This window comes from Pogona vitticeps, chromosome 1 (assembly GCF_051106095.1).
Source record: "Pogona vitticeps strain Pit_001003342236 chromosome 1, PviZW2.1, whole genome shotgun sequence".
In the NCBI taxonomy this organism is placed as follows: domain Eukaryota; kingdom Metazoa; phylum Chordata; class Lepidosauria; order Squamata; family Agamidae; genus Pogona; species Pogona vitticeps.
In genome coordinates this window covers 249,771,822-249,787,619 of record NC_135783.1, presented here as the reverse complement: position 1 = coordinate 249,787,619, position 15,798 = coordinate 249,771,822, and the positions used below count along the sequence as shown (strand labels likewise).

The 15,798-nt window shown below is 42.7% G+C and overlaps 1 protein-coding gene and 1 long non-coding RNA gene across 4 annotated transcripts; both read left to right on the top strand.

The window, feature by feature from the left end:
* Positions 1-69: 69 nt before the first annotated feature.
* LOC110074214 (interferon-induced transmembrane protein 1) lies at positions 70-3,634 on the top strand. Its single transcript, XM_020784214.3, has 2 exons — positions 70-349; positions 2,953-3,634. The coding sequence occupies exons 1-2, from the start codon at positions 149-151 to the stop codon at positions 3,121-3,123; spliced, it is 372 nt and encodes a 123-aa protein (XP_020639873.2). The 5' UTR covers positions 70-148; the 3' UTR covers positions 3,124-3,634.
* A 2,919-nt stretch (positions 3,635-6,553) lies between these two features.
* On the top strand, positions 6,554-13,542 carry LOC140703072 (uncharacterized). Of its 3 annotated transcripts, none has more exons than XR_013540720.1 (2): positions 6,554-6,676; positions 12,791-13,542. It is a non-coding gene; the product is annotated as an uncharacterized LOC140703072 (long non-coding RNA). The 3 variants fall into 3 exon arrangements; XR_013540719.1 differs by lacking the exon at positions 6,554-6,676 and adding an exon at positions 6,718-8,347; XR_013540717.1 differs by lacking the exon at positions 6,554-6,676 and adding an exon at positions 6,718-8,353.
* Positions 13,543-15,798: the final 2,256 nt, after the last annotated feature.

Below are 15,798 nucleotides of genomic sequence, written 5' to 3'. Positions count from 1 at the left end.
TCCATCGGAGGCGAGGCCAGGGGAGGCGAGGCCCGCCCCGCTTCGCCCGCCGCTTAAATTCGGGACCCGCCCGCTCGCCCGCCACTTGGAATCTGAACGCGGGGGACGGGAAGGAGCGGGAATATTTTGCCAAGGTTCGCGGCCAGCCATGCAGCCCGCCCCGCAGTCCGTGTGCCTCAACATGCAGCCCTACGACGGTGTGGACAGGGCGCAGGACCCTGCTTTGTATCCTCAGGTGCGGAGCGTCGCTGTCCAGGAGCACCCAGACTTTGTGCTCTGGTCCTTGTTCAACTTCTTCTTCCTGAACTTCTGCTGCCTCGGCTTCGCCGCCCTCGTCTTCTCCATCAAGGTGAGGCTGCTATCTTCCTCTCCCCTCTCCTTCTTTCCCTCTCTTTTCAAGGTATCATATACCTATGTTTACTATTTCACTCATTGAATAATGAGTTGATAAATTAATAAATTGTAGTAAGCACTTGCCTTCCGTTGTGTTCCACTCAAGGCAGCAAGGACATGGCCAAACTTGTGAACACTTTATTTGTTGCAACCACTTTGTAAGTTGGGTCAGGCTGAGGAAGTGACTGCCCCATAGTCACCAAAAGAACCGCATGGCCAAATGGAGATTTATTTGAACCCAGGTCTTTCCAGCCCTGACTCAACACTCTTAATACTAGACTAAGAGTTTGCTTCATTTTTCTGGGACTGCAGTCTTTATCCTTCATTACTCACTCAAATCTTATGGATGCCTCCATTTCCTAGCAACTTTGCCAGACAATCAGTAAATCTGATAGATGCAGCATAAGCTTCCTTGCCTCTATACAGGGAAAAGGTTACCCACTGATTTTTTGCACTTCACTGTTAAAAAAGTTTGCATGTCTGTCCTGGAAAGTGTTAATCTTCTTGTAATGTTTGATGGACTGTCTGTTCCCAATCTCATCCCAAGGATTCATTTACGAGGGAGTGCCGTTAAGTATTGAGCCTTTCCCAGAAAAAATTGAGCTTGGAAGCTGTAACTGCCAGACTATTCTACATATTCGCCCAGGAAGTCAATGCACTTGTGACATCTGTCCTGCCGCTTCTTAAGTCCCTGCAAATAAAATTCTTCTGACTGCTGGTGTAACCACTCATTTGCATTAGTTGCCTCCAGAACGCTCCCAAATTATTGTCCCTTTAGGTGTTTTTTTAGTTTGGGGAACAGATAATAGTCAGAAGGAGCCAGGTCAGGAGAATAGGGTGGATGGGGCATCACTTGAAAGCCTAAGGATGTCAGTTTTGCTATTGTTTCACCTGTAGTGTGTGATGAGGTGTTGTCATGCAACAGGATGACACCTTGGGAGAGCTTTCCTCAATGTTTTTCCTTGATGTTTTGCCTCAACTTCATCAATAAAGCACAGTAATCTTTTGCATTGATGGATCTGCTATGCACCCTTCCCTTGAAGAATCAAGAACTTGATTACGGTCATATGCTCTTCCACATTGAACTTTTCTGGAGGTGCTGCCATGTTCACTTTGGACCTGAACATGAAAGATAAGTTAAAATCGTTGGTAGTTGAATTTTGCACCATTGAATACAGACAAATTGGCCAATACACCCTGCAATTTATAGCTTCCTAGCTGAATTTTCCTGGGAAAGGCCCAATACTTATCAGCACCCTCTCGTACTGAAGTAGTTCCTACCCTGCTCTTCACAAAAAAAGGAAGAAGAAAAGAGATTCTCAGAACTTAAAAATAATTAGTTCCTGCCCTCACAATGACACTTAAAAAAAGTATGAGGCAGGAAAAAAGGGGCTGAGAAGGAGAAATCAAGCAGGTAAAGTAAAGGTGGTTGATTCACATGTGCAGGTGGAGGGGATCCAGTTTAATACATAAGAGATCTCAAGAATGTCCCCATTTGTGGTTAGGGAAACTGGAGAGACAGTTTTGCCAAGGTGTGTTTCAAAAGTGGGGAAGTTCTCCATCTTCTGAGAAATGGGCCTTACCCTTCTTACAGGTTGTAGCACATCTTCTATCTTCCATACGGATTTGTCTTTGTGACAGTGATGTAAATCGTAATACATGCAGTTACATTGAAATATATTTGTTAGTGCTAAAAGTGGCACTCAAATTTTTTTCTTTAAAACTTCGTGCTCTCTAGGGCTAGCAACCAGTACCCCATATCTAGCCTTGCCTGGACCCTGCCTGAAGGGTGAGATGCCTGTTCTTGTTACCGTGTCAAGCCACTTTTTACTTAAAACCATTCCAGTAGGGTTTCCAAAGTGTGTGAGATGCTTAAGAGGTGGTTAACAGTGCTCCATTAGTTAGCTGTAACTAACTTCTTATTTGTGTAAGGAGGGCAAAACTAAGGTGCATTTTTAAAAATAACAAAAGGATTAGTAACACAGTTGTTCTCTTTGCAGTTAGCCATGTGCATTTTAGAGGTACTGTATTTTAATAGGAATTTAAGTTTTATGCCATTCCCTTAACAGTCCAGAATAGCAAAGAAAGTGTTTCTTCTTTACTCTTTTCTACATATTTTCAAGGTACAATATCAAAATTGGCTAGGAGGCGGGATTAAACTCTATTCCTTTGCATTTTCCTAACAGTTTTCAAAGTAGCTGTGATCACCTCCCTCAGCATATTGGCACTACAAAAGAAAGAAGAAGAAGAAAGAAAAAGAAAGAAAATTTAATAAGAAAAATTGTAGCATTTTAAAGACTTAACAATTTTATTTCAGTATGAGCTTTGAGGACGTGAATGGAAATAAAATTTTTAGTGTTTAAAGTGCTGCAATATTTTGGTTTCCTTTCTCCTCTCTCTTTTCTTTTTCTCTTTTTCCAACATGCTGTAAGGCAAGTTGAATTACTTTTTGCAAATGGAACATTTAAGGGAGTTCAAAGCATGTGCAAAGTTAATTCTCTCTCTCTCTCTCTCTCTCTCTTTAAAAAAAACAAAAACAAAAAAAACTCTCCCTCATAGTCAAGGGATCGGAAAGTGGTTGGAGATCCTGATGGTGCAGCTAGCTATGGGAAGACAGCCAGGTGCCTGAACATCACTTCGTTGGTACTGTCCATCACATTCGTCATCATCTTTATCATCATAGTTGTCTCTGTCGTAACAAATATGTCTGGATGGCGTGGACCAAATTAACTGAGGCTGGGATGAATGGGAAAGAAGTCTTGCATTGAGGATTTCCTCTCCAGCATTGTATATGAGTAAAAAACTCAGACAGCGCTTGCTTTTGCTTTGACTGGACCTGGCCTGCCCTTTCACTTGTAAGCAGTGAAGCATTCTACAAAGCTTCTAGTACTGCTTGCACTTCTGGAAATGCAGAGGTGTATGCTTCTAATCTTCTCTAGCTGATGCCTTCCCATCAATATGAACTGAATGGTGACTTGGATAGGAAAGCAGCAGCTAGGGAGCATCCAGTCTGAGATATGCACAGAGGAGCAAAATGTTCATATGAGTGGTGATTTCTCTTCTCCAGCTGCTGGGTTTTTGTCCTTCCTAATCACTGCTAACCCACGGGAACCATCAGCATTTTTCTTGTTTCTTTCAGCATTTTAAGAAGCCTTTTCACTCAAGATATGTATTGTTTTTTTCTGTATGTCAGCATGAAATGCAGGGTGAATTGTGACCAAATAAAAGCACACACTTTTGATTCTGTGTAAACAGTATATTATTGTTGGTTAAAACTCTTAAGGTCAAAATACTTATTCTGCTTTGCAGGGTTCTTCAACTCAGAGTTAATTTAGTTTTTGTCCTTCTTTTATAGACTTATTCTGGCCATGCTCAAAGTTAACAGACAAATGAATGAAAATAAGAATGCCTAGTGAAAAAAGTGATTGCTCTTTACTTTTAGTACAGTATGTTCTATTCAAAACTAGACCTTTCTACATTCCTGCTGGAGTAAAGCAAAAGCAAAGCCTTTTGCTTCTTGACTCTGGGCAGAGCACAGCTGACAAATAAAGCTAAAGGCAGACTCAGGGAGCTCATAAACAGGAGACCAAACAGGAAGTTTGCCGGGGGGGGGGGAAGCCCCTAACCAATTTTTCTGGTTCCTTTGGGTATACATACAGCTACATTTAAACTAACAACAAAAAAGAGGAACAGGTATCCTAAAGAAACAGTTGAAAGAAAAAAAAAGCAAGAAGGGATTATGGAGGGTGGAGACAATTCAGTTGTGGTTACCTGCAAAGTTTGTCTTACGTCTTTCTTCCTGACTGTAAAATGATCTATACGTGTAATAAGTGTAAATTTATGGCACTGTTAGAAGAGGAAGTCAGACCTGCAGCAGCGAGCAGGCACATTCAAGACTATAAGGGAAGATGAATGGATAAGGGATGTGATGGAAGGATTGCCATCGCTCATAAAACCTACAGATACGTATCCATTTTTTTTTGTCCACATGGGAACAAACAACACAGCCAAAAGGAGCTACCAAGAAATCACATCTGACTTTGAAGCTGTGGGTAAGAAACTCAAAGATTTGGGGGCTCAGATAGTTTTTTTTTAAAATTCATCCATCCTACCAGTGCTCGGAAGAAGAATTGAAAGAGAAAGGAAGATCCTCTGGGTGAATGACTTGGCTATGAAGGTGGTGTCGACAAGAGGGATTTGGTTTTTGGGACCACGGGCTAAGCTTCCTGGAAGAAGGACTGCTAGCAAGAGACGACTTGCATCTAACAAGGACTGGGAAGAATGTGTTTACCCACAGGATGAAGAACTTCATCAGAAGGGTTTTAAAATTGGAAGGAGGAGGGAAACACAAGCACAAGAGGAATGGATCAAACTGATCAAAAGGGCAACAATAGTAACATTAACAATAATAATCAGAATAATAAACAGAATCAGAATAATATAGTAATATTCATAAAAATGTACAAAGAAAAACAGGCCACAAACCACACACCCTCTGGTGTCTGTATATGAATTACAGGAATATGGGAAATAAACAAGAACAACAGGAAATTTTAATTCAGGAGAGTAAGTATGACTTGATAGGAATAACTGAAACTTGATGGGATGATTCCCATGACTGGAACAGAGCAATTGAGGGATATAAACTGATAAAAAAGAACAGAGAAAATAAAAAGGGAGGTGGAGTTGCTGCATATGTCAAAAATACACATTCCTGCACAGAAATACAGGAGGAGGAGATTGGCTACAGTGTGATTGGCTACAAAAAAGGCTAATGCTACTTTAGGCTGTATTAATAGACCTATAGTTTTCAAATCCCACGAGGTGCTGGTCCCCCTCTATTCAGCACTGGTTAGGCCTCACCTTGAGTCTTGTGTCCAGTTTTGGACACAACACTTCAAGAAGGATGCTAACAAATTGGAACAAGTTCAGAGGAGGGCGACAAGGATGATCAGAGGGCTGGAAAATAAGCCTTATGAGGAAAGGTTAAAAGAATTGGGCATCTTTAGCCTTGTGAAAAGAAGACTGAGGGGTGATATGATAGCACTTTTCAAATATTTGTAAGGCTGTCATACAGAGGATGGGCAGGATCTGTTCTCAATCATCCCAGAGTGCAGGACACACAACAATGGGCTCAAGTTAAAGGAAGCCAGATTTTGGTTGCATATCAGGAAAACCTCCTAATTGTTAAAGCAGTACGACAGTGGATCCAGTTACCTTGGGAGTTGTTGAGTGCTCCAACACTGGAGGCATTCAAGAGAAACTTGGATAATCACCTGACAGATATGCTTTGACTGTATTCCTGCGTTGAGCAGGAGGTAGGACGTGATGGCCTTGGCCTCTTCCAACTTCACTTTTCTGTTCTGTGAAAGTGTGCTTCCTATATACTACCCCATAGGCAGTTTACAAGTTAATTACAGAGGATACACATTGCCCACCCTCCCCGGCAAACTGGATACTCATTTTATCAACCTGGGAAAGATGGGAAGCTGAGTGAACCTCGAGTCAGCTACCTGGGATTGAACCCAGAGTCATGAGCACAGTTGTGGCTGCACTCCACCAGTATAACCAATGTGCCACAAGGTTCTCTGAGTTGAAAAAGAAATCCCCATGTGCCAATAAAATAGGAGGTAGGGTATCTATCTATCTATCTATCTATCTATCTATCTATCTATCTATCTATCTATCTATCTATCTATCTATCTATCTATCTATCTATCTATCTATCGCCAGACTTTGACAAAATTAATAATACAATATTAAAACTAGTAGGAATCAAAATTAATCATCTGGTGACATTCTAAAATAGGTCCACAGTTCTTTCAGTGGAAGAATGTTTTTCAGTAATTCTTTGTAAAGTTCTGCCTTGGCTAGTTTTCCAAAAGTGCTAAGGGAGGTGCCTGACACATCTCTGATGGAAGAGCATTCCATAATGAAGGGGCCACCATTGAGAAGGCTTGATTTCTAGGTGGTACTCTTTTGGACTCTCTTGGCGTGCCCCCTTTAAGAAGCAGCACCTGGGAGGAGCATTACAAGCATATAAACCAGGGGTCAGGGAACTTTTTTACCTTTTACCCCCCCCCCCAATTTATATGTGTTGACATTACCCCCTTTTGGCTCTTGCCATCAGCGGACGACACCCACTTCGCCTCTGCGCTCGCCCAGGACCTGTGGCCACCGTCCGGGCAGCCAGTCTGGAGCTGCCGCACCGCTGGGAAAGCACATCCTTGGCAAGGGGAGGTGGGCACCACAGGGCCAGCAGGTCCCCTGGCCATGAGCTCAGGTAAGGCAGGGTGGGAAGGGGGCCTCCTTGCCAGTGTACTGGGCAGGTGGACGCGGGCAGGAAGGAGGGCCCTGGGCAGGGCTCTGCCGGGCAAAGAGTCCAGCTGGCCTGGTACGCCCCCCCCACACACACTTTGGAGGCGAGGACAGGCGGCTGCCCTGTGCAGTTCCTTGCCAAGGCTTGCTGTCCCCGCAACGAAACACCCGCCTACACACAGCATCGTCGGAAATAAAATGCCTGGGGGTAAAATGCCTGCCGCAACTGTCCTCATTACCCCCAGGATTTTCATTTTTTCCCCATTTGGGGTAATTTACTCCTGTTCCCTGACCACTGATAAACAGTTGTAAATCTTTCCCCATGTTCCTAGAATGGTGGTCTCCCTTGTTTGTGATCTGTCCTTGCTTACAATATCTGACTGATACTTCAACTTGACTGGCCCTCAAAATGCTCCTGTCTCTTCCTCCTCTTCCAAATTATCCATCTTCTAAACTTGACAACCAGGTTCTATATGCCTTTCTCTTCAAGACTCAAGGTAGCCCTGCTGGGCCAGACCAGTTAATCCTTTGTAGCTACTGTAACTAACCTCTAAGTAGGAGGGATGGTGTCTTTTCCTATTATTTGGCACCAGGCACTATACCATCATTAAAGGTTTTAGCAACTCCATGTTCATTCCATGGTGTGATCAAATCTGTAGGTAATGATGACATATGCCTACGCCATCGATGTGTACTATGGCTGTTTTTCACAGAATATACCAAAAATTAGCAACATGTATGTGAGGAGAGAGGCTTATTTTGGGATTGCATACTCTCCTCTTCCCATATGACTGGGAGGAAGACTTTGCCAAAGTTTCACTTATCATGTGAGTTGGGTTGTTATATACTGTACAAGCCAGAGTATGATTGCTGATGTATTCCATCAGTCTTCGAATTTTGCTTATTTAGACAGAGAATAGGAGTCTCTTGAATAGATCAGTGTGCAGAGAAATTCCCTACAATATTTTGTATCTTGAAATTTGGTATGTGTTCACATGAAGACGAAGAGTAAATCTACATTACAGTTACAGCAGTTCAATACCATTTTAAGTACTATGATGGTATTCCATGGAATCTGAAACTTGATGAGGGAATCTGCCTTTCTTATGTGAAACATGGAGTGTATTACTCTAGCAGAGATATCTAAATCTCTGTCCATGAGTCCATAAGATAAGATTTCTGGCAATTAAATTATAATAGGACCCCCCTGTATTCGTGGAGATGGATTGCAAATGTTATACATAGCATGGTCTCTGGCTTTCTTCAGTGGCAAGTAAAAGGTAAAGGTTCCCCTTGACATTTAGTCCAGTTGTGTCTGACTGTAGGGCGTGGTGCTCATCCCCTTTTCCAAGCTATAGAGCCAGCGTTTGTCCGAAGACAGTTTCCGTGGTCATGTGGCCAGCGTGACTAGACACAGAATGTTGTTACCTTCCCACCATGGTGGTACCTATTTATCTACTTGTATTTACATGCTTTCGAACTGTTTGGTTGGCAGGAGCTGGGACAAATGACAGGAGCTCACTCCGTCGCATGGATTTGTTCTTACGATCTTAGGACTGCTGGTCTTCTGACCTTGCAGCACAGAGGCTTCTGCGGTTTAATCCGCAGCACCACCACATCCCTATTTCAGTGACAAGTACTGGTAACTTAATTGTAATATGTATTTATTGGATTTTTCTTTTAATATTTTCATATTGTGGATAAGTGAATCAACAGATACTGATCCTACAGATGAGGGCATACTATAGTATCAGGTGATTTTGACTGTACAGTGTAGAATTCTTGACTGTACATTCTTAAACAAACAATAGCATATCTGTAATTGTGTGTCTGTGCTGTCCAGTCAGAATCCACTTCCAGCAACCCTAATAGGGCTTCCAAGGTAAGTGAGATATTTAAGGAGTGGTTTTGCCAGCTCCACTGCTCCAGTGAATTTCCATGGTTGAGTGGGGATTTGAGCCTTGTTCTCCAGAGTCTTCGTCCAGCACTCAGTCCACTAGGCCACATTGGAAATCCCATATTTGTAATTGCTCAGAGGGAAAATAGGACCAATGTTGTCCCATATTCCCAAAACCTGTTTGCAACCTGATTCCTGATCTCTCTGAGGTTGATCAAATGAGTATATAAGCAATCTTCCTTAAACAGGCCTCTTTTACATACTTAACTCTGTTTACTGCTGCCCCCTGTAGGATGTATAGAGCACAGTCTTTTTTGGCTCTTTGGAGCAAAGATGCTCAGTTTTTCACATAGGATCAGAAAACAGGATTATCCATCCATAGAGAACAGGCCTTTCTTCTCAGTGTTTATATAAGGGAGGAGATTTATGTCAGGTTCAAGCTGAGTTAACAGGTGAAACCCTTCATACAGACTCTCATTTTCTCATGGGAAATAAAACATTGCTGCCATCTAAGTAGTAGTATGTCTTTGTATCAGGGCGAAATGTTATAGACTGCCCATCATTAGAAAAAGGAATCCCTTCAGTGCTGAAAACTCCTGCTTGTTACAAACAGGAGCTTTTCACACTTCTCACAGTTCTTCTGTAAATTAGTTTGGGTCATCCATGTTGGTTTCTACATAACAAGAGCAACTCTCCTTGCGTGACCATTTGATGTTATAATGTATACATTGGTCATCTGGTTTCCCTTCACCTAAGTGATACAGCCACATCGCATTGTAGAATTCCACATGAAGTGACGAGTTCTTCTGCATTTATTTACCCCTTCATTTCCTGGTTCAGATCACAATCCTATACACCCTTCCTCTGGAATCACCCTTTAAAATATGCCAATTTTGCATCCTGGTTACCCATACAAGGTTGTGTAGGTAAATGCCTTATTTTCTCCTTCTTGTAGCATACTTTGACAATACTTTGTCAAAAATATTCTGCTTCTTCCAGTTTATAACTGTTACAAGGTGCCAAACAGATCAAAATAGATCCCAAACTGTAGAGAGCAAGCTGATTTGCATTGTTCCTTACCTTGTAAAGATGCTTGAGTATAAATGCCTGATACAGTGTACTGTTATAAAGATTCATTTGAGTAACAGTTTTTTTCAGAACCCTGTTTCTGACATTTCCTCTGTTCCCATCCACTGTTCCTTTAACCTGCATTTTGCATATTGCCGGAATTGATCAGTCAAAATTCTGATGTTATTTAGTTTATCATTTGCTAGGAAATGTAGAGACATTTAATTTAGCTGCTACAGCATTTCCAGTATTTCTAATAGCAGGATAATGTGTAGACCAACGGCCGTACTCCTTGGAATGTTTCTACAGGAAAAAAATAATGATAATTGTGGGTCATTAAGTCAATTTTGGCTTATAGTGACCCTTTTCAAGGTTTTCTAAGTAGCCAGTACTCAAAAGTGGTTCGCCATTCCCTTCTTCTGAGGGTGCCCTGGGGCTGTGCAGCTTGCCCAAGGCCACACAGGCTGGCTCTTTTCCCTGGAGGCAGAGCGGGGAATTGAACTCCCAACAAGAGATGGGTATGAATCCATTCATCCCAGTTCATCAAGACAGCAGCACAGGAGCTGCTGCTCTTCATCCCCGCCTCCCCTGGCTCAGTCATCCACTCATCAGGCCTAGTGTGCTAGTTTCCTGCACCTCCTCAGCTGATCTTTCAGTTCTGGGAACAGCTCAGGCTTCTCTGCCCTGCCTTCTTAGCTGATCTCCCAGTCAGTCAAAAGGGCAGAGCAGGGAAGTCTGGGAGACTGGCCAAGGAGGTAGAAAAAGCAAGCAAGCAAGCAGGTGAGTGGTTGATTGGCTGATGGGTGGAGGGAGGGGAGCAGCAACACCTGTGCTGTTGCCTTTATGAACTGGGGCAAACCAATTCATGGCCATCCCTACTCCCAACCTCTGGCTCTTCAGCTAGAGACCTAACTCACCGAACTGCCCTGCCAGCTAATACAGGGAGAAAGGTGGGGTAGAAATCAAATAGAATCAGCAGAAAAATCACGTACAGAGATCCCCTCCCCCAACGGTTTTCTGAAACAATTAAAACATTTTGGCATCTGAGTATCTTTTCCTGTTTGAACTTGATCCTCCTCTGATTCCTGCCCAGGACAGGACAAAAGCCTCCTTCTTACTTGAACAAAATGCAATTAATCCCTGGCCATTTAAGGAAACTTGCGGCAGAAAGCGACACATTCTGTTCTGGTTCTCCAGCACAACTGAAGGTCGGGAGCTGAAGTCCTCATGCCACTTGGAAGGAGCCCGGAGTATTTGGAAGGGTGCTTGCCTACCTATGCATGCTAAAGACCTTGCAAGTGTGATGGATCTGGAAAGTGGACAGTTTCTTTCTTCACCTTCCTGTGGATGCTTCCCTAAAAATATAACTGCTTATGCGATTCCCATAAACATCTACAATGGGAGTTCATGCAGTACTCTGCATGAATCGAGTACTGGGATTGTGCATGGTCTGATCCAATACAACTCCTCTCATGTACTTTTCCCACGTGTAAAGCAAAGGCAGTTCAGCTCTGCTATCTAGAGCAACCATGTGAAAAAGAAGATGGGACTCCTGTATCCATACTGGCAGAATAGAAGTGAAAATGCCAGGAGGTGACGTTTGTCCCACAAGCACTGGTGTAGTGCAGTCAGGGCTCACACAGTTGAATCCCCAGGAATTTCGCAGACAGTGGTGGTGGGGGAACTCCCCTCCCACCTTCTCATGCTTCCTCATTTCATTTCATCTCAGCTTAGCTGTGATCCTAAGAACTGCTAGGAGAGAAAAGAGTTTTCCCAGGAGCAGCATTTACTTGCAAGCTATCTTTGCTGTAATACAAAGTATTTGTGGGTAGCTTCATCTTGAATAAATAGTGTAGAGCCACAAATATTACAAAGGCCTGCTCCACAATTGTTGATATACACCAATCCAGCTACCTGCATGTTTAGATTTTGCTACAGGATGGGATGGTTATGGAGGCCATCACAATGAGCATGAGCACTTCCAGATTTATCACTGCATCACTGCTCATCATATTTCCCTTTATTCCCCCAGATTCAAGCTAGCCTGCAGCTGGTTAGATAGTTCAGTGTATTAGGTACCTGGCAGTGGTACTAGAGGTCAGGAGTTCAATCCCCCACTCTGCCTACAGAGAGAAGAGCCAGACTATGTAGCCTTGAGCAAGCTGCACAATCTCAGGTTGCCCCCAGAAGAAGGGAATGATAAGATCACTTATAAGTACCCCGAAGTGGGTAAACACTAAGATAAAACTGTCTCCCTTAGCAGTTGTTCAATCTATACAAAAGTAAAGAAGGTTGAGCTGTTTTTGCTCCCAGCGTATTTCCCTGATATGCAGTGCTTTACCATTTTCTCTTGAGAAGGAATAGGAACCATAAACCTGAGACGGGTGGAAATAAAGGATTCCCCCCCCCCCTTTAAGAATGTTATCGGGTTGGGCTCGGGGATTGGACCTGTTCTTCTTTTGTTTATTACCCTCATTACATTGAAGTTACAACTAATGATTTTGTTAGCTGTGTGCTCAAGAAAACAGAGGTGGCATCTTTGCTGTACAGGCCCCGTATATGGGTGGATGCAGGACAGCAGAGGCAGGAAGGCAGAGATGAGAAGCATTTGCTTTTTGCCCGTACAAACTGTAGGATCCTTAGAGCTGTAGTGCCCATCCCCTCTAGGAAGAAGTGCTTCCCATTTCTGAGGCAAAATGCTGTAAAGAAAGTGCAGTAGGCAGAAGATGGAAGAATGTCATGAGGTGGGAGAAAGAAGTCATAATTATTCTTGCCAAAAACTGAAGGGAAAACGTAAGGTGTGTGTGAATATTTCTTTAAAGGAGGGAGGTGAAATTGTCAGGAAGAATTGAAATGGGACTAAGTCTGACTGTCAACAAAAAATACAAGCTCAGGTGCAATGAGACAATGCAGAAATGTCTAGATTACAAGCATGGACCTAGCCTTTCTACAGTTATTGGACAATTATTGGAACTTCAAATGAAGCTTCAGCATGGATTTCCAGACTGACATTTATCAAGAAATTACCATAAGTTCTGTCCTTGGTGGTTTTGACCAGAAAGCAGGTTTTAAATTTGCACTACAGTTTTAATCCCTGTGCTTCTTTGTTTGTAGAACTGGCTGCCTAAACTGCAACCATAAAGCAGCAACCAGACTCCTCACCTCCATTAAGAGGGAAAAGTCTCCCAAATTGTCATGAATTGCTGGACTTCACATCTAAAAACAACTTTCCTGGCAAAACACCATCTTGCCATGTACTTTTGGACTTTAAGTTCTTCACACTGGTACAATCCTGATTAAGTGGTGTTTAAGCCACCAAAGCTCATTTATTGTGTGGCAATTTTTTTAGTAGTCTATAAAGGTATTGCCTATTTTTGCATTTGGATTTTATTTTGTTATGATCACATGGCTGCCCTTTACTTCTACAGTTTTAATGAGTTTGTCAATGACATGATGCTGGTGATATCATTAAATCTGATTTTGAAATTGTGGTTCTAATTGTTTTTACATACATTGAAAAGGTAGTGTGGTAGTTTGAGGCTGAACATACTAACAATATCTTTTGTATTTCATGGTGCTGTGCTTTTTGATTCCTCCACTGTTCTTATGTGCTTATAAATTGGACATCAGGAGAAAACACTTCATGCCTTTGCTAAATTGGACTGCCATTTCAGAAAATCTCATGCCATGATACATTTGTCAGTCATTAAGTTGCTGGACTTAAAATTTCCCATCAGGCCTAAGACGTAGCTGATGAGAGTTGCAGTCCAACAGCCTCTGAAAGACAATATGTCTTATCACCTCCTGCTTTCTGTATGATGTAAGACTCTTCCTCTTGAATAAACCTTTTTGTGCTTCTTCCAATAGCCACATGGTGGAGTCACAGTTAAACAAAAGTTTGGTGAAATAGTCAATTTATCTACTTAGACAGTGGTAACCTTGATTTTTAGGCTGGTTGAGAGTTTCTTGCCTAAGTATTTGTACTTCAATATGTAGGAAAGAAAATGTCCCCCCCCCCCCCGTAACAGATACAGGTATGTAGAGGAGTTCTATCCATTGCCACTGATCATTGTTTAACATCTTGCTGTCTCTATGCCATTTTATTCCTTTTGTCCACTATATGGGACAAAGGTTTCAAATTCAATTAGTTAGACAAACAAAAGAACAGAATGATGGCTGTAGCACATGCCAGACAGACTGCAGTATACAGAAGCTCATCAAATGATTCTGTAGCTAGATCCACTTAATTGCCTTTCAAAACCTATCAGCTCCATATCCAGATACAATTCAAAGTGCTGGTTCTTATCTATAAAGCCCTAAATGGCTTTGGTCCAAGCTATTTCAAGGACCGTGTCTTCCTTTATGAGCCTGCTTGGCTGTTAAGATCATTTCTTGGTCCCACCAGCTTTGCAGGTACATTTGGTGGTGACATGGGAGAGGACCTTCTAAGTTGCTGCACCCAGACTTTGGAACTCCTTCCCACAGGAGGCCAGGCTGGCCCCATCTTTCCTGTCCTTCCACAAGCAGGGGAAGACCTTTCTTTTCAGGCAAGGTTTCCCTGAGTGACTGGCTGCCTGAATGGGGTTCTTAAATGGATCCTTACGCCTTACTGCTTTGAATGTGTTTTGATGTTGCTTCTGTTCACCATCTTTAGTGTGGAATTTTTTTGGGATCCTTTTTAGTATTTGTATGCTCTTAAAGCTTTAAATCATATTTAATGATTTAACCCACCTTGTGCCCTTCTTAAGAGGAAGGATGAGGTAAAAATATTTTAAATAAATAAAATTAAAATTAAGAACCTTCCTGCAATAATTAAAACCTTCAATAAATTCCCAGTAATTACCTGTAAAACATTTTCTTCCCAGTATCATGTTCTATGTCATTTGCTCTTGATAAGGCAAACCAACAAGCCGGGCTGCAGTCTGAGGTGTCCTTCCCAAGCTCTTGGAGCCCTACAAATGAGGCAAGTACTAAGAGGACATTTCCTGGCTCTCTCTGGTTGGACCTGCCCTGTACCCTTCAGAGACATTCTGGCCCACTTCATCTCCTGGTTTGTGCCATTCTCTGTGCATTTCGGGATGTCTATTTAAAAAAGAGCATTGCCACAAATGCAGAGAAGCGCACAGATCTATGAGCTGGGAAAGCTATGTAGACCCTAACTGTGCTACCTATCCACTCAAAGCTCATAGAACTATTATCCTTCTGAATCACATACACTCTCAATCCTAATATTGCCATCATATTTCAGTCACAGTGCAAAAAGTCTGTTTTAACAGTGGCACAAATCTCTCTCTTCTCCTTACAGCTCAATGAAATGGCTGACAGAGCAGCTGGAAGGGGGATATACAAGGGGACCTCAGCCTGGGCCCTCCTTAACGTCTCAGCAGTTGGAGGACCTGAGGGTGACTGGGGATCATGGGCCTTGTTGGAGGTTCAGCTGTCACTTTCTTTTTCCTTTGGAAATAGCATGTTCTCGTTTCATATTGCAGCCTGGACTCCCTTAAAGGAGGCTAAGGGAATCCAGGCTGCCATTTGCGAAGATGGCAGCTGCAGCTTCCCTACTCTAAATGAAGCCACAACCACCATTTTTGCAAAGGGCAGCCAGTGTCCCTTTCTACAGGCCATGGCTGTGGAGGCCTGCTGGAGATGGTGTCAGCGTCAGTGATTATGGTGGGGGGCGTCGGCAGGGGGTGGTGGCAGCTGAGGAAGGGGCAGGTGATAGGCTGGGGGTGGGTTGGTGGGTGCCTATTAGATTGCTGATCAGCTGATTGACAGGCCAGTAGGCAGAATGGGAAAACCATAGAAAGAGAGGGAAGACTAGTCTTCCTTCTCTTCATATGGGGGATGAACAAAAATGGGACAATATTTGTCCTTTTGTATTCGTCGGGGTCTCTGGATCCTACAAATATGAAGGGATGAATATTTAATGAACCAGTGATTTCTGACAATCATCATGATTCATTTTTTTATTCATCTCCATGTCTACTCCAGAGTAATAGTTCTCCTAGGACTGACCATGTATGTACGTGATAATAAACCTAACTTACACAAGAGATCGGGAGCCAAATTGGATATGATGTGAGAGAGCCATCTAATTAAAAAGATACATGGCATAATTTTGA